The 27,196-nt window shown below is 37.5% G+C and overlaps 3 protein-coding genes and 2 pseudogenes across 3 annotated transcripts in view; 2 read left to right on the top strand and 3 right to left on the bottom strand.

Annotated features, from left to right (window-relative positions):
- LOC114737773 (TOM1-like protein 4) overlaps positions 1-13,082 on the top strand; it is a 31,956-nt gene extending 18,874 nt beyond the window's left edge. The window contains exon 11 of the mRNA XM_028925735.1: positions 13,073-13,082. The gene's annotated coding sequence lies outside the window, so the exon portion shown is untranslated. The remainder of the gene's footprint in view (positions 1-13,072) is intronic.
- Positions 1,863-5,427, bottom strand: LOC114737774 (protein STAY-GREEN LIKE, chloroplastic-like; annotated as a pseudogene).
- LOC114737776 (probable methyltransferase PMT25) lies at positions 7,337-13,047 on the top strand. The gene is made up of 10 exons (XM_028925738.1): positions 7,337-7,502; positions 8,254-9,308; positions 9,383-9,532; position 9,790; positions 10,395-10,664; positions 10,763-10,873; positions 10,955-11,129; positions 11,651-11,920; positions 12,355-12,549; positions 12,630-13,047. The coding sequence occupies exons 2-10, from the start codon at positions 8,289-8,291 to the stop codon at positions 12,856-12,858; spliced, it is 2,421 nt and encodes an 806-aa protein (XP_028781571.1). The 5' UTR covers positions 7,337-7,502; positions 8,254-8,288; the 3' UTR covers positions 12,859-13,047.
- A 516-nt stretch (positions 13,083-13,598) lies between the features above and the next one.
- On the bottom strand, positions 13,599-17,012 carry LOC114737772 (putative wall-associated receptor kinase-like 16). The gene is made up of 3 exons (XM_028925733.1): positions 16,002-17,012; positions 15,727-15,918; positions 13,599-14,956 (listed from the first exon to the last, which is right to left on the bottom strand). Exons 1-3 carry the CDS (start codon positions 16,861-16,863, stop codon positions 13,755-13,757), a joined length of 2,256 nt encoding a protein of 751 aa, XP_028781566.1. The 5' UTR covers positions 16,864-17,012; the 3' UTR covers positions 13,599-13,754.
- Positions 17,013-22,255: 5,243 nt separating this feature from the next.
- Positions 22,256-26,495, bottom strand: LOC114737751 (wall-associated receptor kinase 2-like; annotated as a pseudogene).
- Positions 26,496-27,196: the final 701 nt, after the last annotated feature.

Genomic DNA, 27,196 nt, shown 5'->3' with positions numbered 1-27,196 from the left:
AGTTGGATACACACAGAGAGAAACATCTTCTATATTATGGAGTCTCAAAACAAATGCATAATTGTACAAGCGCAAATCATCCTAGTTTTCTAATAATTAAAAGCCTCAGCTACATTTTCTTCATGCAATAAATTCAAGAATACACTGAACAGACTAATCCAAAAACCAGATCGAAGCTGTATATACATATACACGCACGCGCACACACACACAGATATAATACTGGCCACATTGTTGTCATCTATATAATTTATAGAGAAGTTTGGAGGAAATTAACACACTGAGGATTATTAAATAGAGGTTTATACACGATGGCGTATCTTCTTCGCTATGAGCTTACACAGATGAATGACATCGCAGAGGATTCTGAGTTTGATAGTATTTCCTCGAACTGGTGGCTTCCTCTTCTCAATCTTCTTCTTTGAGATTTCTGACGCAGCACTTGCTTCACGCTCTTTCATTTTGCCTTCGAGAAAGAAGATGGCTCCGCACGATAGAAGAAGGAGGATGGAGGCCAAATTCTTCTGTGTGTATATATTTTACCGAAACAAACAGCCCACGTATATATACATACACACAGGCGTAAGAAGCCAAGGAATAAATGCAGAATACTCCTCCGGTTCTTAATATAAAACCCATTTAATTAATTTGATTAGATTAAAAAAGTTAGGTAAGTTAGTTAATTATAAGAAATGTAACACGCTTTTTCCTAAAATACCACAATCATCTTTCTTAATACCCCATTTTCATCTTCTACTTGATCATAGTTGAAGGAGTATCCATAAGGATAATTTAGAGAAAACTGATAAATATGAGAAATGGACATTATATTTAGAACCAAAACCAACTCAACAATTAGGTCTTATATTAAGGACCGGAGGAGTATTTATAAATAATTACAGCTGATATTATGGCTACAGAAATCGCTGATAAAATGGGTTTAGAATATGGAAAACTCTGATTGCAATTGCAAAAACATCGTTGATATAATATTCCATGTATAGAAGTGCCTATGGCGCCCTTGTTCCCGAAATGCCATAAATAATATATACACAGTAGAATTGAAATTAGCCTAAAAGGACATTAACATTATATTATATCATTCTCTGTTGGTGTTGCCTCACTCCAGTGACGTCGCAAGCTCTTATCCATGCTTTAACTTCATTACGTGTCTTTATATTTCAGTACACGATAAATCACATTGTTTATAAACCATACATACCATGGTGAATATTTGCTCAATTTTAATATGTCAGTGTCTATGGGCATTATATATCCCCGTTCTTAATTTAGTAGTTTCAGCCGGCAGCTAAAATTGATTTTTAATTACTACCATTGTATACCACTTACCTTAATAATACGTGTTAACATTTAGTGAAGGGATTGGAAAAGTAAAACTTGAAGAGTCAATACATGTTGAATACAGCGAAAAAAATATGAAAATACGCATGGACGGCAAAGAAAGATACCTTAGGCATAAAATATAGCTGCTTAGTTAAATAAAAAAGTACGAATATGGAAAACTTTGATTAAAAATGAAAATCAGAAAAGCACATATGTGAAGATGTGACACAATTCAAAGGCAATTAAGCCACACTTCCCCAAAAAAAGGATATATGTATTGTACTATTGTTTCCATCAGCGGAAAATTGTTCTCATACACCTATTTGTGGGCTGTCTCATCAGCCCTCACAAATAAATTAAACCAACACAGTTGGTGGCGATCGAGTAGATACACCTATTTGTTGGCAAAACAACGAAGCGCGCTGAGACTTTGAGGTTGAAACCACCAAATAAATTAAACTGAAGGTTAACACAGTTTACAAATAAAAATAACAAAATTTCTAAAAATATTTGGCGTATGAGGGCTTAAGATCCGTCAGTAGTGATCAACTATTGTAATTGTAAATTTATATAGACTGCCAAAAATAGCAGTTTTGCTTCCCAGGCAGGCGATGCGTGAGTTGGGCGAAGTCATGCCTCTTGACAAAGAAGACAGGAATAGTTACAGTAATGATATGATGATAAAATGGTCTATATTGTACAAGAACATTGAGTTGATATTTCCAAATGAAGACAAGAGTTGTGTGTCCAGGAAATGAATGACTCAATGATAGACGTGATCTTTGTGCAACTTTGCATTTCCCTTTTTGAATCGTCCCAAAGATTTGATTCATTCTTGCAAAGTTGAATTGAGCTGTGCGATGAATTGTGGGGGAAAAAAAATGATATCCACATTATGAATAATCTTCAAACTCAGAGAAGGAAAGCAAAAAGAGCTTGAAATATCGACTTTGGGCTTCGCCCGGGATGTTCCCTCATCAAACCTTGCATGTGATCCTCTTGTTTTCCCTGAAAACACAACAAGACATTATCACCGAACTAGTTAATTCTGAACAATTATGGTTGTTGCTTAATCAATGGAATTTGTAAAAACGGTAAAAGCTCTGTCTGCAAACTATATTAAAATTTTCTCAAGTAAAAAGAAACTCAAGCTCTGTCTGTAAATTGTTTTTAAAATGCACCAGTTATAATGTAAGGGACTTTTTTTTTTTTTAATCAAAATACATTTTAAAACATTAAAAGAATTGGAAACGCATAAGTTCCTTGAGGTAAGAGATCCCTTCATTAATTTTACCTCCATAGCATCCTTCAGTGCTCCCCAACATTCCATCTTGTTGTATTTTTTAGAACTAGAATGAAAATATACTCGGACTATAGAATCCAGCAATTCAGGATGCTCACTGAAAAGTACAGAATCTCCATGTCGTATTGCTTTCAGTACCTGTCATGCCCAAGATAGGAAGTCATGCTTATAGCCATAATACCACTATGACAATCATCTGAGAAAAGGGGGGGGGGGAATGCTTTCAATTCTCGTAAACAAGGCTATAGATGTGATCTTCAGGTGACAAAAACTCTTCTACAATATGTCACCATACCAGAAGCGCACCAGCTTTTTGCAATTGGAGCAGCATTTCTGGTATACACCAGAAAGAGCCCAAAATATAAGGTTCAAGAGAAGTTAATGCGGAAAACATAAAACTTTTTTTGCAAGGCAGTTCACACATTTGACATTTGAGGGTACTTTTCCCAGTTTCACCCATCAACATTCAAAGGAGGTAATAAGATAAAGTGTCTCTTACATCAGTCATAAAATCGAATGTTCAGAAGAGATGACATAGAATAAGGCAAACATACCAAAGGCATTTCCTTGGAGAATATGTGGATATCTGAACTCAGCAGCTATATCTAGGAAGGGATTTGGACCACAGACAAAGCAATGAACATGAAGGCACATTTCGTTTTTCACTTTCTTCCATTCAGCTACAACATCATCCTTCTTGTACCACCCTCTCAACTACCATAGTCATAGAAGGTAATGCAGACATTAAACATGGATTAAGATAACTTAGGATTTTGTTCAGTTTGGCATCAGAAACTTGCTACTTGTAATTCAGACAGGCATAAATTAAAGACACGTACCTGGTCAAGGTTGATAACATTGGATACAGTTAAGGTCAGATTAGCTGTAAAGTCACAGTGAGATAGAATATAGGTTCTTGGAATAATACTTGCACATTTATTTATGTGATCTTCCAATGGAACAACCTTCAGTTTTGAGGCTTCAAATCTTGCTGGAGGACCCAAGAGCCTAACAGCCTAACATTGGGAAAAATAAGTGCCCTTTTACAAGGAATATCAATAATAAGCATAGCATATTATGTTAAATTTTTTACCCTGCTCTCAGAAATAAGGAATTCAACTTTGCAACTGAAATTAAAATTCAGGAGACAGAGGTTTTCGCACGTCCTTTCCTCACTCTAGATAAGTGATTAATCGGTAACCAGCTGTTTCGAAGGTTCTCAGCTTGCAAAAAATTCTCAAAATTCTCACACAAAGTATATTTCTTCTATGTATAAATCATAAAAAGCAATTATAATTTTGTAAATAAAAGGGGGAGACAGATCACCGATTGAAGAGATCTAGTTTTATTTTTTAACCCCCGAGTCATGCAATTATGTAGCTTTTTTTTTTTTTTTTATATGTCTTTATAATGCTTGAAGAGATCTACTCTTTACTTTTTAACTTTATTTTAAAATAAACTTAAAAACTGCACAATTAAATGGCCACTTGACTCTGGAGTTTCTATTTTTTTCATCGATAAGCTTCGGTTTCAGGAAAAAATCTGCGGGAAAGAACTTGCGTCCCAAAAGTTTATGGACATGTAGAATATATACACATTTATCAGTAAGCCAGAGGAGGTTAGTGTGGCGCGAAGCAAGGTATTCTACTTATCAGGAACAGGACAATCCGTAATATGAAGAGCTAAATTTTCATAGTAAAAGAGGGATGTGGGAAGAAAAGCTCAGAAATCTATAACAAGATCAAATTCATCATACAATGCAAGGACGAATAAAGTCTGAAGACCGTGAAACATTATCAAGCACTACCCTGAATGCAAAGAATCACACTTTAGGAAGTACGGGTGCTAACACAGAAAGATTTGAAACGTCCATATCACATTTAAAGTTGCAAGTCATGTTATAAATTGGAGTTTCCAACTTGTGTTGAACATAAACGCTGCTCCTTTTCTTGCATCGTCCATGCTTCATGAATTAGACTTCACGAGGCTAATTTTCTGCCGTCTTTTAAGGATAGATAAAAAGCATAAGCACGTTATGTAATATAGGACCTCGCATTGTGAGCCCTTAAACTTCAAATGGCAGAATGCGGCCTCAAAAACCATCAATGACCTTGAAGCGACTGATAAAAGTATGTCTTTGGACGTAAGATGTAACCCCCATCGTTGTAATTCAGTAAATGTAAACTACCAAAAAGGAGAGTCCAAAAGCTAAAAGATTTCATGTGTGTAGCTACGGTAAGAGTGAAGGGACTAAGGCAGGCAGGAAAGAAAACCTCTTGGTGTGTTAACACCCATCATACATTAACTAAACAAAAGATTCCGAGACAAGAAAACTTATGAGCAAAGAGACATTATAAGTTGCGACATTAATCAAGGAATGTTCCATAATCCTCTATTTCCCACATAGCTCACTTCAAAATGCCAGCAAAAGAATTTGAGTACAGAGCATGCCACTTCAAAGTAGAATGAAATTGATAAATTAGTAGAAGATAGAGCAGGTGATACCTCAGAAACAAGGGTGTTATAGGATGCGGAAGCGTTGGTTATGGAGGATAAGAGAAAAGGTCTACTTCTAATGTATGACTTTGAGACAGAATTGGTGCTGAAGAGTTCCCTTGACGGTAAAAAAGAAAAGGCATTGTAAGCACAATGGGTAGCCATGGAAGATGCACGACACAGTCGTCGTCTTCATTTTTCACAGGCCACCATTGTCTTCTTTCATGCCTTCTGCTCAAGAGAGGAACACAGAGAGGGGAAGGGGAGGTGATTTGGGTGGCTGTGCATCAGACCCCACAGCCTAAAATCTGTGTCAATCAATTCCCTCCACACTTTTTTAATTAAGCAAAAGCTGATGGGTGGAAAATAGGGATTGGTCATGGGGATGAAGGTTGTGCCACGTCATCGAACAGCTTGAATTCTCGATTGCTTGTGGATAATGTGATGACGTGGCTTTTGTTGGGTCTAGAATCCGTGAGGGACGGATCCGGACCTCCTTGACTTCGACTCTACAGCTCTTATTTAATTAATTAAATTAAATTTTTGGACGTTCTCCCCTCGCATTGTTGGTTGTGGCCTGAAACTTGAAAGCAGCAGCCCAACACGGAATTATAATTTTAAAAATAAAGGATTTCAAAATATTTATGCCCACGATAGAATAACGTTGGAATTCAGAAGCACTGGGTTATTAAAAAAACGAAGAACTATTTTTTCTTTGGTTTCACATGACAGAGCAAAACTTTAAATTTCTTTTCTTTAATTAACTATTCATATCCATACTTTCATCAGTGAAAATAAATCCAGCAATTCTCAAGGGATAACATCGCATAGGGAGCATGACGCTCAAGGGCCAGTATATTAATATAAGGGATAATTAATTCACAGCTCCTTATAGTTTTAACTAATTTTGAATCAGGTCTTTATAGTTTTTTTTTTTTTGCTTTTTATCACAGAACAAAATATTTTGGATTAATATAAGAACAAAATATTTCAAAAATCCAACTCGTGATGTTAACATGAAACACGTTATGGTAAAGTAATTTCTTGTTCTCAACTAAGAACCTTGGGACAATAGGGGATTCAACTAGCTACGTTAATGCCCTGTGATCGATGTCTTAGGCCTGCCTCGGTTGGGACTTGAATGTTCTTTTTCATTGGCGTTTCCATCAAAATTTTGGGCCGGGTCAAGATTAGATTTCTGGGCTCATAACAGAGACATTTTGCTTTAATAAATCAGTAGGAAGATTATATTTATAGGTTAGCGGCTAATGGCCAGCCGCTGACCAAATTCGATGTCAGAACTCAGAACTCAGAACTAACGCTTCAAAAATCCAACTCGTGATGTTAACATGAAACACGTTATGGTAAAGTAATTTCTTGTTCTCAACTAAGAACCTTGGGACAATAGGGGATTCAACTAGCTACGTTAATGCCCTGTGATCGATGTCTTAGGCCTGCCCCGGTTGGGACTTGAATGTTCTTTTTCATTGGCGTTTCCATCAAAATTTTGGGCCGGGTCAAGATTAGATTTCTGGGCTCATAACAGAGACATTTTGCTTTAATAAATCAGTAGGAAGATTATATTTATAGGTTAGCGGCTAATGGCCAGCCGCTGACCAAATTCGATGTCAGAACTCAGAACTCAGAACTAACGCTTCAAAAATCCAACTCGTGATGTTAACATGAAACACGTTATGGTAAAGTAATTTCTTGTTCTCAACTAAGAACCTTGGGACAATAGGGGATTCAACTAGCTACGTTAATGCCCTGTGATCGATGTCTTAGGCCTGCCCCGGTTGGGACTTGAATGTTCTTTTTCATTGGCGTTTCCATCAAAATTTTGGGCCGGGTCAAGATTAGATTTCTGGGCTCATAACAGAGACATTTTGCTTTAATAAATCAGTAGGAAGATTATATTTATAGGTTAGCGGCTAATGGCCAGCCGCTGACCAAATTCGATGTCAGAACTCAGAACTCAGAACTAACACTTGGTTGTCATACTTGTTTGTTCCAAAATAGGAGAAATAAGCTGTGTGATAAAAAATGTATGAATAATTAGTATGGATTCAGTAATCATAAGCTCCTTGCCAGCTGTAGATTCATATTATGACCCATAAATAATAAAATACACAATGCACATCTTTTACTGCAACTACTGTCCTTGGATTTCAACTTCCTAATGCCAGCGCATCATGCCTTCGCCTTTCTCCGTTAAGCGCGTTAATCTCGTCTTCTTCCTTCCATTGAAATATCTACAGCTCTGCTTACTCCTCCATTCTCCGTTACCTCTGCAACTTGAGTGATAATTTTATGTACCATTTCCAGCCATCTACTCACCTGCTGAAGATGATCTACGAAAGTGAGTAAAGCCTGGGCAACTCGTCATAGTATCTCGTTCCCCCCCCCCCTTCCATTCCTCTCAAGGTAGGATGTTACGATGAGCTTATCTTTGTGATCATGATCTTCCCTTTCTGTTTGTTGGATGTAATGAAAATGCTAAAAGCATGTGTTTTTGGGGTAAAGGGAACTTATGCGTGATACTCGTCTTCCTTTTCTGTGCGACCATAAACGAACCTCGTCAATTTTTCACTTTTCTATGCTTGATTTCCGGCTTCTTTTTCTTTTTTTCCCAATGCCCTTTGGGGTTCCCCCATAAGGTAACTTGTAATCGACTTTGCGCAAGATTTTAATCTGTTTTTGCCAAGAGCTTTGCACCTTAGGTTCGAAATGTCCCTTGTATATCCTCGAAATGTTGCCAAGAAAGTTCCGATTTTTTCTTTACCTTCTTACTTTCCGTTGTTTTGTTTCCTTGGTCTACCCAAACAAAACAAACGAACAATAGTAACTATGGCTATAAATGGTCGTCAGTCTTTCTCATTCTCTGTTCTATTACTTATATTCTTCTGATTGTTCTGTTGGGGTGCTGGAGATCACATATGTTGTGTCCCCACGTTTGATTTTGGTCTTTTGGATGTTTATTTGAATAGCGTAGTTTAACTGCAATACTGTCTGATGACTTTTCTAAACTAATAAAAAGAAGAAAGCATGAATTAGCTAAGTTTCATTACATTCTTATAGTGAGTTTTCTAATATTTTTCTTTCCTTACTAGGTACACGTAACTTGAACTATCAGTAGTTTAAAAGCATGGCTATTGCGAAGAATTCCCGGGTTGAAGGGAGGAAGTCATTGAACTATTACTCGACAGTCTCTGTAGTCGTGTTTGTTGCATTTTGTTTAATTGGTATATGGATAGTAATGTCATTCATTGCCCCAATTCAGAATTCAGAGTTGCGGGTAGCTGAGACTATTAATGAGGTGAAAAATATAGTAGGTGACAATGCCTCCGCGCAATTTGAAAATGGTTCAGCTGATATAGTAGATGAATCAACAAAGGCAGATCTCGAGGCCAATAAATCTGAGAGTGAAAACCATTTCAAAAACCAGGGGGAACAAAAAGGTATTGGAGAATTGTATGATAATATAGCTGTAGAAAACCGGCTAGAGGATACTACGAGGGAGAGCTCTAATGAGAAGAATGGTTCAGATAAGGGTTCAAGCACTAACGATGAAGAGTTAGACAGAAACTTAAATTCAGAATCTGTGGAAACAGAAACACTAGTTGCCCAAACTATTGATGAAAAGAATTTGGACAAAAGTGATAGTAACAACAAATTAGGGACAGAGAAAAGTACAGGCAATAACAAACATCAACATGAGATTGGTAGTGAGACTGTGGAGAAGATTAAGAAAAATATGTCTTCAAAGGTAGAACAAGCTACTGGAGAGAGTATCATGGAAAGTCATGATAGTAATCAAACTTCAAAGGAAGCTTTTAATGCTGATACAGAATCAGGAATCTTAAATAATGCTACCACAGAAAATGGAACTTGGTCAACTCAAGCTGTAGAGTTACAACATGAGAAGGAAACACAGAAGTCTTCAATTTCTAATGACAGAAACAAATATGAGTGGAAACTTTGTAAAACAACTGCAGGACCAGAATATATTCCTTGTCTTGATAATTGGCAAGCTATTAGAAAGCTTCCAAGTATCAGGCACTATGAACATTGGGAGAGGCACTGTCCTGATGAAGCTCCCACCTGTCTTGTTCCTCTACCTGAGGGCTACAGAATCCCCATTAAGTGGCCCAGAAGCAGGGAAATGGTTAGTGACATATACTGGATGAAAATATAATGTTGTTACTTGATGTTGAAGTTATATTTTGGTTCCAATTGCAGATATGGTACAAGAATGCACCACACACAAAGCTTGCAGAGGTTAAGGGTCATCAGAATTGGGTCAAAGTTACCGGGGAATACCTTAGTTTTCCTGGAGGTGGAACACAGTTTAAACATGGTGCTCTTCATTACATAGAATTCATTCAGAAAGTAAGCCATTCTTATGTGTTTCTATTTTGTCAACGCCATCCTCTTCCTAACACGTTATTTTCTATGATTGATTGTTCTTGCCAAATATTGTTTATGAAAACCTGTGAATTGATTATTTAGTTACAGGAAAACAGAAACGTATTTACGTCATTTGCTGCATATATAGCAACATCCTTGTTTTTTGTCAGAAGATACATTAGTAATTGAACAAGCATACAGCAACGCATGTCTTCCATATCAGGTGCTGAAGAGACTAGTGTATCTGTTGAATAATGAACTGGGTTTGTTCTTTTGTTGTCAATAAAGCTCTTAAAAGTTAAAAGTTATGCTAATATCTAACAACAGTTTCCAGAGAGATAACTAACTTAGGGAAGAAAATGATAATGAGAAAGACATAAGTATACATGATTCTTTATTGTTGCAAATGTTATGATCAACTTCGAAGAGAAATGGCTGTTGTTCGTGCATGTTTCAAATGTGAAAATTTAAGGGCGTTTATGATTATGTTTATCATTTCAAGGCATTTTAAAAGTTCTCAAAATTTTGAGCTGAACTATTACCATCCTTTGACCATTTTACTCTTCAACTTTAGCACCTACTTATTCACCTCTCTGTCTACATAATTCACCAAAAATTTCATAACCTTGTGGTATGGTTTGCAGTGTGAAACAAATTGCCTCTCTTGTATAAGCCTTCAGGAATTCAACCTCAATGGGTTTTTATTTCTTAATTTTTTCATATGTGTGTTATCATGCCCTCTAACCTATGAAAGCTTTACAACTTGTTATTATGCTGTCTTCAAAATTTTTGTTCTCATTTGATTGGTATCTTCTCTTTATTGGGTGCTTGCATGGTGGTCTAGCTCTTCCTAAAATAGCATGGGGGAAAAGAAGTCGTGTTATATTGGACGTTGGGTGTGGGGTAGCCAGCTTTGGAGGCTACTTGTTTGAAAAGGATGTTCTTACCATGTCGTTTGCTCCTAAAGATGTGCATGAGGCCCAAGTACAGTTTGCACTTGAAAGAGGAATTCCTGCCATATTAGGTGCTATGGGCACAAAAAGATTGCCCTTCCCTGGTTCTGTCTTTGATCTTGTCCACTGTGCACGCTGTAGAGTCCCTTGGCACATAGAAGGTAGATAAACCTTTGCTGATCTTTTCTTTTTCTTAGCTTTTATTATTTCCGTTTATGCTTGAATGATCTAGTAATGCCTTAGTAATTGTACAATGCAGGTGGTAGGCTACTGTTGGAGCTTAACCGTGTTTTGCGACCAGGAGGTTACTTTGTGTGGTCTGCTACCCCAGTTTATCAAAAGAATCCAGAAGACTCTGGGATTTGGAAAGGTAAAGCTTATTTTACCCAAGCTCATGTTACTAGTAGGAACCACCATGTGGGCAGATTTTATGAAAACCTTTTTCCCGCAGATATGGGTGAAATTACGAAGTCAATGTGCTGGGATCTCGTGGTCATTGGAAGGGACAAATTGAATGGAGTGGCAGCAGCAATATATAGAAAACCAACTTCCAATGAATGTTATAATTCCAGAGCCAAAAATGAGCCTCCCTTGTGCAGTGAGCTTGATGATGCAAATGCAGCTTGGTAAAAAAAATCACCAAAAGATGTTTTTTAAACCAGAACCAAAAGATATATGTTGGCTTCTCGAATTTTGATGGCAATGATGTTCTTTTAGTAAGAATGCATTACAGAATTGAAATATTATTTTTACTAAACTACAAAAGATCTTGAGCCCACATTATCTAGAAAATAAATGATTTTTTTTCTTCTGTTGATAGATACTTACAATCAGTTTTGTCCTTGTCAAATCAGAGTAACTTTATCAAGCTTATCAGAGTAATGCTTAATTTTCATGAACATTCTTTTGTTAAAATACGAGAAATTGAGAAAGCCAGTGGAACCATCATAGTCTTCAACTTCGTATGAGTAGAACTTGTTTTTCCCCCTTTTTTTTTTTTTTTTGGGGGGGGGGGGGTGGGTGGTTTCTAAAGATACCTTTTATACTAACTTATCCGGGGTTGCCAACATTGTTCTGCCCAGAGAATATTTCTTTATAAAGGAGTTTCTCCTTTAATCATTACATGTGCGAAATTCCATATCTTCAGGAATGTATCGCTAGAGCCTTGTATGCACAAAGTTCCTATTGGTGCATCGGAGCGCGGATCACTCTGGCCTGTACATTGGCCAACGAGGTTGGAGAAACCACCTTATTGGTTGAACTCTCAGGCAGGTGTTTATGGAAGAGCTGCTCCTGTAGATTTCACTTCTGACTCTAGGCATTGGAAAAACGTTCTTTCCCACTCATATTTGGATGGAATGGGTATCAACTGGTCTTCAGTAAGAAATGTCATGGACATGAGAGCTGTGTATGGAGGGTAAGTCATTCTCCATTCTTGTGTATATTCTGATCCCCATGAATGCTATAATCCCCTGGTGGTCCCTTTCCCTTCAGAAATTCTTCTTGCATTTGTTTCTTGTATGTATTTACAGTGTTCAATGCTGGTATCAAATATGAATCAACACCTCAAATTGCACCTGTACACTATATAATTTGTCTTCTAGCAGTGTCTGTATCGTCTTGTGTTTTGTGTCTGTGTCAATCCATGCTTCTTAGGAGTCTGAGGTCATATGATTTCATGTCATGAGTCTGCTAGAGTGACTATCATTTCTTTTCCTTCTCATATTTTTCTTGTTGCGTTTAAACTTGTTTTTCCCCTTGAAAAAGCATATGACAGTTTTAGACAGTCCCTTTCTTTGATTTCTTTTAGTGATGCAACTGCTAAGTTCTGTAAGTATTATCGTTATTCAGGTTTGCTGCGGCTCTGAAAAACTTGAAAGTGTGGGTAATGAATGTAGTTCCGATCGACTCTCCAGATACGCTGGCTATAATCTATGAGCGTGGCTTATTTGGAATTTATCATGATTGGTGTGAGTCATTCAATACCTACCCTAGATCTTATGATCTTCTCCATGCTGATTACCTATTCTCTAAGACTAAAGAAAGGTAAGTTCGGTGATCATGAAAATTGTCGACCATGAAATCTGCTGATTCCACTTGTTTAACCAAAACTTCACTCGATTCAGATGCAATATAGTAGCGGTGATTGCAGAAGCTGATCGGATCATGAGACCTGAAGGTTATTTGATCGTAAGGGACAATGTTGAGAGTACAGGTGAGATAGAGAGTATCGTCGAATCTCTCCACTGGGATATCCGATTTAAGTATTCAAATGGCAATGAGGGATTACTCTGTATTCAGAAGACATTCTGGCGTCCAACTGAGACAGAAACCATTGTGTCAGCCGTTGCTTGAGTAGAATGCTTTAGTACCCCAATTTCAAAGGCTGCGCGCCTTATTTATGTGTGTTTTTTTTTTTAATTTGCTCATGTCACCACATCGAAGAATGTAACCTGTTCTTTATTGATATAGCTTCTTTTACAGATTTTAGGCTGTATTCTAGCATCCCCTGTGAGGTTTACCCTCTTCATATAAACCAAATTAGTGTGACTGCAACAGGAGACTCAAGTTGCTCTTGAAAGTGAGTCTTTTTAATGAAATTGCGGGAATTATATTGTGCACCAAAGTCAACCTTTTGGTTTGATTTGCATGTAAACATTTGTATCAATGCAAACTTCTTCGTCATTTGACGCACTCAATTGTTAAATGGTTATAAAATACTCAAGTCTTTTTTATGCATAACTTTAGTTACTTGGCGGAATTTATACTTTCATGGAAGGCAGCCAATGTAACACTAACCATTTGGATTAATCAAGAGGTGCATAAACTCCAGCCATTTCATTAAAATGTTGACACTTTATTGACCCCACGATGTCCTTGTCTCACGAAAGCTAATGCATCCCATTGGTGGTGAATGGCACAAACAAATGCCTCACTAATAGTCTGTCAACGCCTTAGCAGTGGTAACTCTGTCATACTTTATCTCTTTCCTAACAACATATTTGGTTTACATGAGGGAGAAGAGAAGCTCAAACGACTATAATAAAATACTATGTTTGATCCTAAATATAAGACTTATATTTGTAGTATAATTTATACTATAAAATGAATCTTATATTTAAGATCGGATGAGTATTTAGAAGTGAACGAACTGACATCATTAGAGATGCACTTTAGGTCTACAAAATTGCAGGAAAAACAAGTCCTACAAATAAAGAAAAAAGGACGGCGGACACAGAGGCATCAAATGATCAACGCCCATCTTCAATCTCAAACGCCATCTGCTTTTGCATGGTATCATATCCAGATGAATTGCTAGTACTGGCGGCCCCATATTCATCAGGCACATGAACAAGTAAGTATTCAGTTTCTTCAGAGATGGCATCCCTACCCTTCATCCAAGGATGCCTTTCCATTGCAATCAAACCCTCTAATTCCATTGCTACTTCCTTCATAGTTGGTCTTTCCTCTCCATTAATTCTAATACACCTTCTTGCCAGAAAAGCAACTTCCTTCAACTGTGCAGCATTCTTCTTCTGATCTAACAACTGCCTATCAAGAATTTCCCATAAACGGTCTTCTTTTATTGAAGACACAAAGGACATAGCCAAATTTGGTTGTTCAGGTCTATTGAACTCAACAGCTTTATTGCCAGTAAGTAGCTCTACAAGCACAACCCCAAAACTATAAACATCACTCTTCTCATTTAACTGACCTGTGAGAAGATACTCTGGATCCAGGTATCCAAGCGTCCCTTGTACCACTGTGGCAGCTTGAGTCTCATCAAGAGGAACAAGTCTTGAAGCTCCGAAGTCAGACACCTTTGCTCTATGATTGTGGTCTAGTAATATGTTGGTAGATTTTATATCCCGATGAATAATTGGAATGGAGGCCGCAGAATGTAAATATGAAATGGCCTCAGCAGTTTCTGCAGCTATTCTTAATCGAGTTTCCCATGAAATAAAGAATTCATTCTTTGATGGGTTAATATGGTCAAGAAGAGTGCCATTATCCACAAACTCATAGACTAACAAAGGAACTTCGGTTTCAAGACAACACCCCAAAAGTTTGACCACATTCCGATGATTGATTTGGGAAAGAACAACCACTTCATTGATAAAATCCTTAATTTGTCTGGGATCCCCTCCTACTCTAGACTTCTTAATGGCAACCGGTGTGTTGTCTGCTAATATACCCTTGTAAACTGTGCCCTGTCCCCCACGACCAAGGATTCTATCTTCATCAAAGTTGTCTGTGGCATTCTGAAGCTCAACCTGGTTAAATATTTTGGTTCTGTCAGCATATCCTTGTTGTTGTGAAAGTCTTTGTAACAGCACATTTCCTCCGTTTCGCTCGAAATTTCTTTCTCTAATTAGCTTCTGAGTTCTTTGCTTGTGTGCCCAGCATAACATGGAAACAAGGGTGAAGCCAACTAACAAGGTTGCACAAACGCCTGGAAGCAATTAATGTAGTCCAGCGTAAGATCTCAAGCGAGGAAAAAAGGTTCTAACTTTGATTTAAATATATGTAAAAACTATATTCCTCTGTTTATTTCAAATTATTCCCTCTAATCCAATGCCCGCCATCCCTTGAATAAGGAAGAAGACCCTAATCTAATATTGACCAACTGGATGTAGGTCAAACAAACTGAAATTAAAGTACTCCCTCCGGTCCTAATGGGTCTTATATTTAGGATTGGAGGAGTAGTATCTTTGAAGAGAAGGGTATGATAAATTTTTTTTGGACAGATTTGTATGATGGCCCCGGCATGAGACAGGGTATTTAGAGTCCTATCGCAAGGCAAGCTTCCTAGACAATAAAAAAAATTTCATTCCTATTAATGAACAAAGTAAAAACTATCCCTTATTGTAAAATCCTTTCTTTAATAAGAAAAATAGTTAAAATCATTAAATTTCTCATAAAAATATAGTGATTTTTGATATTACCCTTGTTAACCACACTAAACTCTAACATCATATTAATTTTTACTCTCTTCCTCTCACTATTTTTATTAAACATGGACATATGTGAAAAAAATATATTTAATACTCCTGAAAACTAGCACGTGTCTTTTAAAAAGGATAAGAACAGATTCTAATAGGGGTTTTATGATAAGGAAGCAAGGCTTAAATCTAAGAACATATGACGAGAATTTTTATTTTTAAAACTGATTCTGAGAAAATAAATTAAAAAATAAAATAAAACAGTCATTGGGATTCTAACCTAGTGCTATTATGAGAGAGAGCAAATTAGGATTAGAGTGAAGAGTAGCGTCCAGAGTGCAGCGGGTTCCATTAAGGTAGCCATCGCCTGTATAACCAGGGGGACAAGAACAGCTGTGGCTGCCATTGAAATTGTTGCACTGCGCATGCCCTTTGATATCACAATCATTGGGTTTGTCACACTCATTAACATCTGAAAAGGAGCGGGGCATCAGTAAATGTGATTATGCGGGAAAGGAAACGATTAAACAAAGAAAAATGGAATCAGAACTATACCCTGACATCCATCCGGATGGTAAGGATTTCCTTGATACCCGCGCTTGCAGAGGCATCTGTAACCGAATTCAGTGGTGTAGTTCTGACAGGTGGCTCTGGTGTTGCATACAGAATTCGGTGTGCTCAGGGCGGTAGCTTCTTGGCAAGCACTTGCATTTGCAATGAACCAATCTAACACGAGCGGGAGCTCCTCAAAGGGGAGATGCTCGAGATAACGAGGAGAGAAATTAAAAGAGCCTTTTTTGGCAACAAAAGCATAGCTGCAGTTGTTGAAGGCCCACACGTTTTGATGCTTGTCGAAGCTATATGATTCAATAGTGATATTCTTCATTCGAGGAGGAATATCGATTTGGCAACACCCAATTCCTGAACAAGTTTCACCGGTATTCTCTGCTGTTGGTTGTAGTTGTCCGTTACATCGCGATAGGCAGCCAGTGGAATAATTCTGTTCGCCCAGAAAACTATTCAAGTAGCCGTAAGTGTCACAACCCACGCTCACGAACTTGTTTGCGGAGCTAGAAACGGGGAAAGCAGAAATCTCGAGAGAGGCAGAAAAAGATTTGTCACGAATCTTTCCTCCTGCTTGATTGTAACAATTCGGGGAGACATAAAAAGGGATGTCCATTTGACCATCGAGGGATATGTTCGAGACCACAATGTCTGAGCTGCGGTAATATAATTTGGAGCCATTACACGTGAGATTGAAGAATTTATTCAGAGAGCAGTGATCTCCAACACCAAATGGATATGGAATATCCACACCTCCACATTTGTGGGGACAATCACGATACAGGGACAACTGAGCTTCACCTGCTGTTGCTGCTATGGCTACTAATAAGAGAATCAGGCCCATCATTTCCATTTCTTCTGATCGATCCAGATTAGAGATCAGAGGGATGGCTTTCCAATGGAAATGCTTCGATATGCGGTTCAACACAGCCTGCTTCTTTTGAGACTAGATATATAGATTGAGGACATCGCTTGCATCCATCCCATTCCACGAAAGAACAAAGCTGGCCCAACCGACAGACTTTAACCAAGTCAGTCAACTCCACTCCAGCTTCAGAAATGAACTATCCGGACCCATGCATGATTTAATGACTTGTTATCAAAATTCTATAATTTTATTTGAAAATAATTGGTTGGGTCGGATGAGAAATCACCCAAAAAAATAGCAGAATTTATTTTCTTATTTTTATATATAAATTTAATATATGTAGAATACGACGCTGACACATCAACTCAGTAAAGAATAAATTTTCACTGTATTTTTTAATTTAATTCTACATGAAATATTTGAATCCGTCGGAAGTCATTGAAATTTTTGTGATAAACCCTGAATTCATACCTTACAATTTCAGAGTGCATTTCTTCGATGGTGTTAATTTTTTTATTGATATATGTATATTTATATATAAGTTACATTGTTTATTTTTTTTGTTGGGGATGCGTGACATATTTTTAAATGTAACGTTGTGTTATTTATGAGATGACTTTTAACAAAAAGATAGCACATCAATGCATACTTATTTTGAACTAATTAATTAAATTGACACGAACGACTTTAAATATGTCAGTTTCTAGAATTAGCTAGCTATATTACCATAAAAAAAAATGAATAATTGAGAAATTAATTTAATTTTAAATCTGTACAATTAGGTACACTATTAATATTACACTCTTGCACAAGTATCGAATTAGTTCAATCACTTTGTGTTAGAGACGAAAAACATGTTTAAAACCTCCGTTCCTAGATCATAAAAAACACGTATTAAAAAAAAAGATCATAAAAAAGAAAAGAAAAACAACGATGAACGGAGACGACAATTGTGTGGCCGAAATTCATTCATTATATTTATTTGGCCCGCTCCAGTCATTGTAGCAACGACTTCTAACTATTCTTTAACGAGTCGTGCACGTCCTGCATCTAATTATGAATATTCTGCTCTTGGTTAATTAAATTTTGCCATCATTATGTTATTTGTTGATAAAAATAATTGGAGATGGAGCTCATCAAATGATTACTTAAATTGTGTCAAAATATAAGTTATTTAATAATAGGTTTTTTAATTCGAGCATATAATTTAAAATGATAATTATTAATGATGCAGTATTGGTTAATTATCATGGTGGGATGGGCCTCACTGGAAAAATGAAGAATCTCACACGCAAAGTTGACGAAGACTTTGCCTTCATTGCAGCATTTGCATGGCGCATATGATATTCCACAGGGAGAATTATTTAGGCGAAGCTGCCCAAATACGACAAAAGTTAACGACTTTGACCAATTCTCTTCCCCTCATTCTACGCATACGATCACAATGGCCACTGCCGCACGCAGGCAATACTCTGCATGTCAGCTATATGGTGGACTGGAGGGCTTCTTGTGTACGTTGTTAATTTTTTTTTTTGGGAGGACTTAATGTTAAATGTAAGACCGCGTGCAGGCAATATGACAAAAGTATGTTAAACTCTTGCGTTATTTTTTAAAATGGTAGAAAATATTCCTGCGCGTTTTTTTTTTTGGGCATCTTTCTACATGGTGCATGCATTCCAAGTTGATGCAAACTTAGCGTGCGTCGCATGGCACGTCATACATTTCCAGAGAGTGAAAGTGAGGCTTCATTTCCCAAATGCAACAGAAGTTAGCGACTTTGACCAGCTCTCCTCTCATTCTACACATACAACTCCTAGTAATAAAACTCGTCACTACTATCATATATAGGCAGCACTTTTAGATATATGATGACGATGTGGAGGGCTTTTTACGTGGTTTTTAAGAGATACTATAATTTCATGTTTAGCAGTAGCAAATATTAGCTCTGCTCCTAAATATAAGAGCTGGTTGACTAATTTGAATAGATTAAGTTAATTATTTGTAATAAATAGATATTATATTTTCTAAAATATCCTTACTAATCAAGTGTATTGGCTAGAACTATAATTATTAGAAAGATTATTTTAGAGAAAAAAACATAAATATGAAAAACAAATAGATTGAGGTTTTATTTTTAGGACTAAAATAAAAATATGTTTTTTACGTCCAAGTCTACGTTTTCCTGCGCTTTTTTTTTTTGGGCATCTTTCTTCATATAAACACAGGAAAAGCCAGAGGCTTTGACCAACCCATCTCCTTGCTCATTTCACACACGCGTCGGATTCAAGAAAAATCGGATGTGAAATTAACCCCAAAAAAACTAGGATATATTATTTCATTATTTATTTACAAATGTATTTTCAAAAATATAATGCAAATTGTCGAAATATCTGCTAGCTATAACATAAATTTGAACGTATGGCTTCTATTCTAGTGAACCTTCCCTCCAAAGAATTTTTCTCGGCCAGCTTCTCCAAAGATTTATTTAGCACTTATGACTCGCTTCAGAAGTTTTCACCTCGCACTTCACCTCATTCTTCACATACAATTCGATGCGGTCCGAAATTACCAATTGGTTTCATTTTTATCTCATTCAATTTAATCTCATATATAATCCTACCTCCTATATTTATATTTAATATAAGAACTCAATTGACTTTTGTTTTAGTCCCAAATATAAAATTCCAATCTACTTTGTATCTTATATTTATTTATTTTTTCCTAAGGTAGTCTTTGTTACAATAAAGATTCTAGCTAATACATTTGATTAACAAGGATATTTTAAGAAAAACAATACATATTTATTACAAATAACTAATTTTACTAGTTTTTTTTAATCTACTCAAATTAGTTTGTTGACTCTTATATTAGTATATATTACTCCCTCCGTTCCTTATTATAAGAGACATTTGATGTTTATGGCATGTTCCTATATATAAGAGACACTTACAAGTTGTCTCTAATTTTTTGTGTTGATTTACTATTTTACCCATATTTATTATCTCCAACTCACACTCTCTCTCCCTCCCACTTCTCTTTCTTTTAATAATTTAATTTCTCTCTCTCATGCTCTCTCTCCTTATTAATGAGGGCATTTTTGGAAAAAAAATTATACTTTTTACACATTAATTGTTCTTAACTAATTTTAACTGTTTTTTTGACCAACGTACTTCGGTTATTTGTCTCTTATAATAAGGAACGGAGGGAGTAGTATTTTACTAATACTGAGCATGGATCAGGGACCCACTGCCGTTGACTGTTGACCAAAACCAACTTGCGCTCCACGGCCTAACATCCGTACAATCAATGTGTTGTATATTTTCTCATAGATAATTTTCTAAAACCAGTTTCCATACTCATCATCTTGATGAATATTCTAAATTCATTAGATCAAAACTGTCTATATTTGATTTAAACAATCTAGATTTAAAATCTTCAATTATTTATTTTTAAATTAAAATTATTTTTTGAACGAATGATAGTTAAGAGATTATTTCTTTTTAGATTCTATATATTCTAAATGAAATATGGACGATCCAAATCTAATGAATTTAAGGTACTTATTAAAATGATAAACACCAAAACTGGTTCCATAACTTTCCATATAGTGTGAGAGTGCACTTAATGATTTGCAGATTTGTCACGAGTACCTTCTTAAGTAACTCACCAATCATTCATACAACAATATATACTGATCATATCATTATTCTGATAAATTTATGAAAAATATTTCATCGAATTTTAAGTCATAAATGAATTTAATTTGCTGCGGATCATAAATTTATTTTTTGAATAATGCGGAGTTCATTATTACAAGTGGAGTATAATAAATATTTTCCAGCACTAGTATCTCGAAGAAGAAAAAGAAGGGATAATCTCTTATCAAAAAAGAAGATGAAGAATGGAACATCTGTATCGAATATTTGGTGGAAAATTAATGATGAATAGAAATCGAGGAGATTGCGAAATGATAAATTGGGTTGTACAAATTAATGTGTTGCTTTCATATTAACACACACAAACGTTTAATTAGTCTCACTTTCAAGAGTGAAATGAAAAGGGAAGCTTAAACTACTCTGAAAACTAAATCAATACCCATTGATGAGTACGTTTGCAACATCCATCAGAATGCAACACCGTCAGATGGCATGATAAACACTCTAAGTGCATATGAATACTAAAGTGATCATTGTCCGAGTTCAGTCCCAAATGCCATCTGCTTATATACGCTGTCACGGGCACCAGCAGCTTCCCCATATGCATCCATCGGGCACACGATCAGGTGAGTATTCCCTTTCATGTGATTTCATCAAAAGACACTCTTTATTTTCGGCCAGACCCTCTAGCTCCTTTGTTATTTCTTTCATCGTGCGTCTTTCCTCTCCATTTACTCTTGTACACCTTCTTGCCAATAAAGCCACTTCTTTCAACTGCTCAGCATTCTTCTGGTCTAACACCTCTTTATCAATAATTTCCCACAAACGATTCTCTTTCATTGAAAACTAAAAGTACATCACTAAATGTACTTGTCCTGGTCTATTGAATTTAACTGCTTTACTTTCGGTGAGTAATTCCACGAGTATGACCCCAAAGCTATAAGCATCACTCTTTTCATTCGGCCGGCCTGTTTGAAGGTAGTCTGGATCCAAGTATCCAAATGTTCCTTGCACCACAGTGGAAGCATGAGATTCATCAAGAGGAACAAGCCTTGAAGCTCAAAAGATCAGACACCTTTGCTTCGTAATTACAATGTAAAAGTACACTAGCAGATTTGATATCTGTGAATATTGTTGTTCCTTCAGCATATCCCTGTTGTTGAGAAAGTTGTCGAAGTAGCATATATCCTCCATTTTGCTCAATTTCTTTGTTTGAGATTTTTCACAGCTCTTCGCTTATGCGCCCAACATAATGATGAGACAAGGGTGAAGACAACCAGTAAGGCCACACTAAAACCTGCAAGCAATGTGGCATAACATGAACCATAAGTGCCGATAAAACTTACCAGAAAGAACCCATTACTACTGAGTGTTATTGATTGAAACACTGATCCATCACGATTTCATACACGATACCATGTGTTAGAATAAATAAAAACATTGAACAGAAAAAAAGAAAAAAGAATTACTTTATTCTTTAAACAGAACGCAAAGAGAGATATTTTGGTACATGATAGAATAAAACAGAGTCATTCATATTCTTACCCATTGCAATTATGATGACAAGCCATTTATACTTGGACCGATGATGTTCCAAAGTACAGCATTGAGAGAGAGGGCTGGGGAAGGCAAAAGGGCAAAAATTTTGGTGGAGCCGATCCCAATAATCATCTACTGCTGTCCAAGTTAATTAGAACATGATCCTCAATAATATCCCAAACTCAGTTTCTATGACTAACGCTGTCACCATATTCGCTAACATTGGATGTCTCACCCAATAATGTTTGAGCTTCCTCCAAATTCACGTTTTTGTTCACCCATGACTGATTCCCGATCATCTTTATTCCCTCCAGCTCCCCTGCTACTTCCTTCATGCTGGGTCTCTCCTCTCCTCTCAGTCTCACGCACCCTGCTGCAAGCATAGCCACCTCTTTCTCCCTCTCCTTATTTTCATCGCTCGTCACGCCTTTCTCAACAACTTAATCAAAGTGACCCTGATTCACGTACGTGAGGAAGTGCATTGCCAGATTTACTTCCTCTTCTGGCCGCTCAAACGAAACAGCTTTCTTCCCAGTTAGCAGCTCTACGACCACCACCCCAAAACTATACACGTCACTTTTCTCTGTCAGTTGATTTGTCTGCATGTATTCCGGATCCAGATATCCGAAAGTACCTTGTACCATTGTGGCTAACCCTGTTTGATCAAGCGGAACCAATCTGGAAGCTCCAAAATCAGACACCTTGGCAGTCTAGCTCTCGTCTAGAAGAATGTTAGCGGACTTGATATCTCTGTGAACTACGGGTGTGGAAGCAGCGGAATGTAGGTAAGATAGTGCCCCTGCTACTTCTGATGCTATCCTCAAACGGGTTTCCCAAGTGACCGGAGAAGATTTTCTTTTGTCGTGTATTAAGTCAAAGAGGGTGCCGTTATTGATGAACTCGTAGACCAATAAAAGAACTTCTGTTTCTAGACAACAACCTATGAGCTTGACCATATTACGGTGATTTATTTGGGAGAGTACGGTCACCTCGTTGATGAATTGTTCAACTTGGCTCTGGTTCATCAGTTTGGATTTCTTGATTGCAACGATTTTCTTGCCTGGGAGAAATCCTTTATAAACAGTTACCAAAACCCCCTCGGCCAATGATCAAGTTGTCATGATAGTTGTTGGTGGCCCTTTTCAAGTCCTCAGCAGAAAAGATTTTAATTGCAAGGGAGGGATCATGTCCACCAGCGAGTCGTTGTTGCAGGATGAAACCGCCGTTCTGACGAAAAAATTTCTCCTTCTGCTCGATGAGCTTCCTCTTCTGGTAGACCAAGTACAACCAAGACATACTCATAAAGAGAGCTGCCAAGCCTATACTTACACCTGCATATGTTGAAGGAGACACGGACTTTCGATGACTAGGGACATATTACACTTACCCGATTAGTTTAGCTTAGCTCAATGAAGGAAACAAAAGAGGAACAATACTGAGAAAACGCCTTACCAATGAAGACCATAGTACGTGGATTTTTCGACAGGGGTGGCTGGCATCCTCCGGCCGTGGTTCCATTCCCAGAGTAGTCAGGTGGACAAAAACACTCAAAAGACCCAATAGTGTTGCGGCAATTTTCTTTACTTACGCAGTTGTTGGTCAATTCCTGGCATTCGTCTACATCTGCAATTTCATATCATCGCATAAACAAGGAATGTTATAAGGGAATGCTACGCAGGAAAAAGAAAGTAATCAAATTTTATTTAATTGCTTGGAGAATAAATGGAATTATAGAATTACTGTGGCATCCATCTGGATGGTACGGGTTTCCGTCAAAACCGGGTTTGCATTTGCAGTTGTACCCAAATCCATCATCCGAGTCAACACAATCAGTGTTAGAGGTGCAGGCATAATCTGAAGTGGCCGAAGCAGCTCGACAAGTATCATCTGAAATAGTCCAGTCAAGGACAAGCGGGACCGTGTCAAAGGGGAAGTCTCGCAGATAATCAACTGAGAAATTAAACCAACTCTGTCTGGCAACAAAAGCATAGCTGCAGTTGTTGAAAGGCGACACGTTTGAGTGGTCGAAGATGGTGAATGCCTTAACACTAATATTCCTCGTCCCTGCAGGAACATCTACCTGACAACACCCAGTCCCCGAACAAGTTCTATCATTCAAGTCTTGTTGAGGAGATGTGTCACAGAGCGTCACGCAGCCACCATAATAAGTACAGTTGTTTTCGAATTGAACCATGCCCAAATTGTCGCAACCAACGCTTATGAACTTGCTTTGGGTGCTGGAAGTGGCGAAAGGAGGAGTGTTGGATTTGCACCTGATGAGCACCCAATGCTCATCACCTGATGAGCACCAAATGGGAACCCAGGAGTGTTTCCGATATAGTGACTGTCAGAGCCAGCGCCGCCAGGTTGATTGTAACAAATCTTGGAGACAGACATGGAAATGTCAAGATGACCACCTTGAACAGATATGTTAGAAACTGGGTGATCTCCGTAGAATAATGTGGAGGTGAGATTAAATGATTTTTGAAAGAAGCAGTTGCGACCAGTGCGAGGTTGCACGCCAACGCCAAATGGATATGGAATCTGTACATCCCCACATTTATGGAGGCAGCCTTCAAGGGATTGACCTTCTACTACGGGTGCTAATAATAATGGAATGAACCAAATCTTCTTTAGTCCCATCGTCTCCACTTCATTGATAAAATTCTTGATTTGTCTAAGATTCCCTCCGACGCTAGACTTTTTAACGGCAACCAGAGTGTTGTCTGGTAATATACCCTTGTAAACTGTGCCTTGTCCTTCACAGCCAATGATTCTATCTTCATCAAAGTTCTTTGTGGCATTCTGAAGCTTAATTCGTGTAAATATGTTGGTTCGATCTGCATATCCTTCTTGTTGTCAAAGTCTTTGTGGCAGCATGTTTCGTCCATTTTGCTCGAAAGTCCTTTGCCTAATTTGTTTCAGAGTTCTTTGCTTGTGTGCCCAGCATAATGTCGAGACTAGGGTGAAGCCAACTAACAAGGTTACACAAACGCCTGCAAGCAAAGTCCAACGTATGATTTCAGGCAGGAAACTCTAATGTTGACCAACTGGATTTAGCTCAAACAAACTGAAATTCCAGTAGTATTTTTTAAAAGAAGGGTATCATAAACTTTCTTCCTTTCGGAAGGATTCATATGATGGCCCAGCACGAGACAGGGCGTTTGAATCCATTCGCAAGGCAAGCTAAGGTTAAAAAAATCCTCATTGTAATGTAACTAATAACTATAACTGGTTCCAACAAAATAAAATAAAACAAAGTCATTGACATTCTAACCTAGTGCTATTATAAAAATAAAATTAGGATTAGAGTGAAGAGGAGTTTCCAAAGTGCAGCGGGTTCCATTTACGTAGCCATCGCCTTTATAACCGGCGAGACAAGAAGAGTTGTGGCCACCATCAAAATTGTCGCACTGCGCATTCGCTAAGTTATTATATGCATTTCCATGGAACCCGGCCTTGCAAAAGCATCTGTATCCGAACCCATTGATGAAGTTCTGATATAAGGCGTTGGGGTTGCATACAGGATTTGATGTGCTAAGAGCTGGGGGTTCTTGAAAAGTGCCTTCATCCACAAGAGACCAATCTAGCACCAGCTCGGACCTGCTAAAGTGGAGACATTCAACATAATGACGAGAGAAATGAAAGGGGCCTTTTTTGGCAACAAAAGCATAGTTGCAGACTGCAGTTGTTGAAGGCCCACGCATTTTGATGGTTGTCGAAGCTATATGATTGTAAAGTGATATTCCTCATTCGAGGAGGAACATCGACTTGGCAACACCCAATTCCGGAGCAAGTTTCACCGGCATTCTCTACTAGTGGGGGGAGTTGGTTGCAGCTCGATAAGCAGCCGGTGTAATAATTCTGTTCACCCTGAAAGCTATTTAAGAAGGCGAAACTGTCACAACCCACAATTACGAACTTGTTTTCGGAGCTAGAAATGGGGAAAGCAGTAATTCTGAGAGAGGAAAGAGAGCGGTCAAGAACCACTCCTCCTGACTGATTGTAAAAAATCTGGGAGACATACATAGAGATGTCCATATGATGCCCATCAAGGGAAATGTTCAAGACCTGGCTGTCTGAGCGGCTGTAATATAATGTGGAGCCACTACAGGTGAGATTGAAGAATGTATTCAGAGAGCAGTGCTCTCCAACACCAAATGGATATGGAATAACCACATCGCCGCGCTTGCTGGGGCAATCACGCTGAGATAACTGAGCTTCACCTGTTGCTGCTGCCATGGCTACTGCTGAGAGAATCAGCCCCGCCTTAATAGTAAGCCCCATCATCTCCATTTCTAACTCCGCAAAAGCCTCCGGCTGCTCTTCTGACTGATCCAGCGGGATGGCTTTCCAATGTAAATAATGCTTCGATGCAGTTCTACACAGCCTGCTCTGCTTCTTCTGAAGACGAGCTTGCATGGCATGGCCCCGCGTACGTACTATATATTCCGCGAAGGAGGATAGACTTTGACCGAGTCAGTCAATCCCACTGCAGCTTCGGAAATGAACTATCATCTCTCTCACCACTAATGAATGCTTATCAAAAATCTATCATTCTATTTTATTTGAAAATAATCGGTATTATATTTAGAATCGGACTATTACTATTTATATTGCGAAATGATTTTAAAATATCTATATATCCATCCTCATTTTAAGCTAATTGGTTGAATTGGCACGAAAGACGGTAAATGTGTCAGTTTCCACTTTCTAAAGTCAGTTGCTTAAATAATTTTGTCAATATGTATATATGTTATTTAATAATTGGTTTTTTAATACGAGCGTATAATTTGTTTTGGTTACAAATACGAGCATGTAATTTTAATTAAATCATGACTGTGCACAGTATTGGTTAATTATCACGGTGGCGAACTCGGACGATGACGATGCATTTGGAATGAAGTTCAATGTTGGTAGTATCATTAACTAGTTCTCATAGAGCCGGTTTCGACCCTCATCACTTTGATGAACATCTTAAGTTTATTAGATTTGAATTATCTATATCTCATTTGATGGTTTGGATATAATTTTTTTATTTGTTCAAAATAATTATTTTAATATATATAATTTAAAATAGAGATAATCTCTCTCAAAAAATAGTTTTTTCTATTTAAAAATAA

Source organism: Neltuma alba, unplaced genomic scaffold (assembly GCF_004799145.2).
Source record: "Neltuma alba isolate B1F8T4 unplaced genomic scaffold, ASM479914v2 tig00013496_pilon, whole genome shotgun sequence".
Taxonomy (NCBI): domain Eukaryota; kingdom Viridiplantae; phylum Streptophyta; class Magnoliopsida; order Fabales; family Fabaceae; genus Neltuma; species Neltuma alba.
The sequence above is the reverse complement of the archived record's forward strand: the minus strand, read 5'-3'. Positions and strand labels throughout refer to the sequence as shown.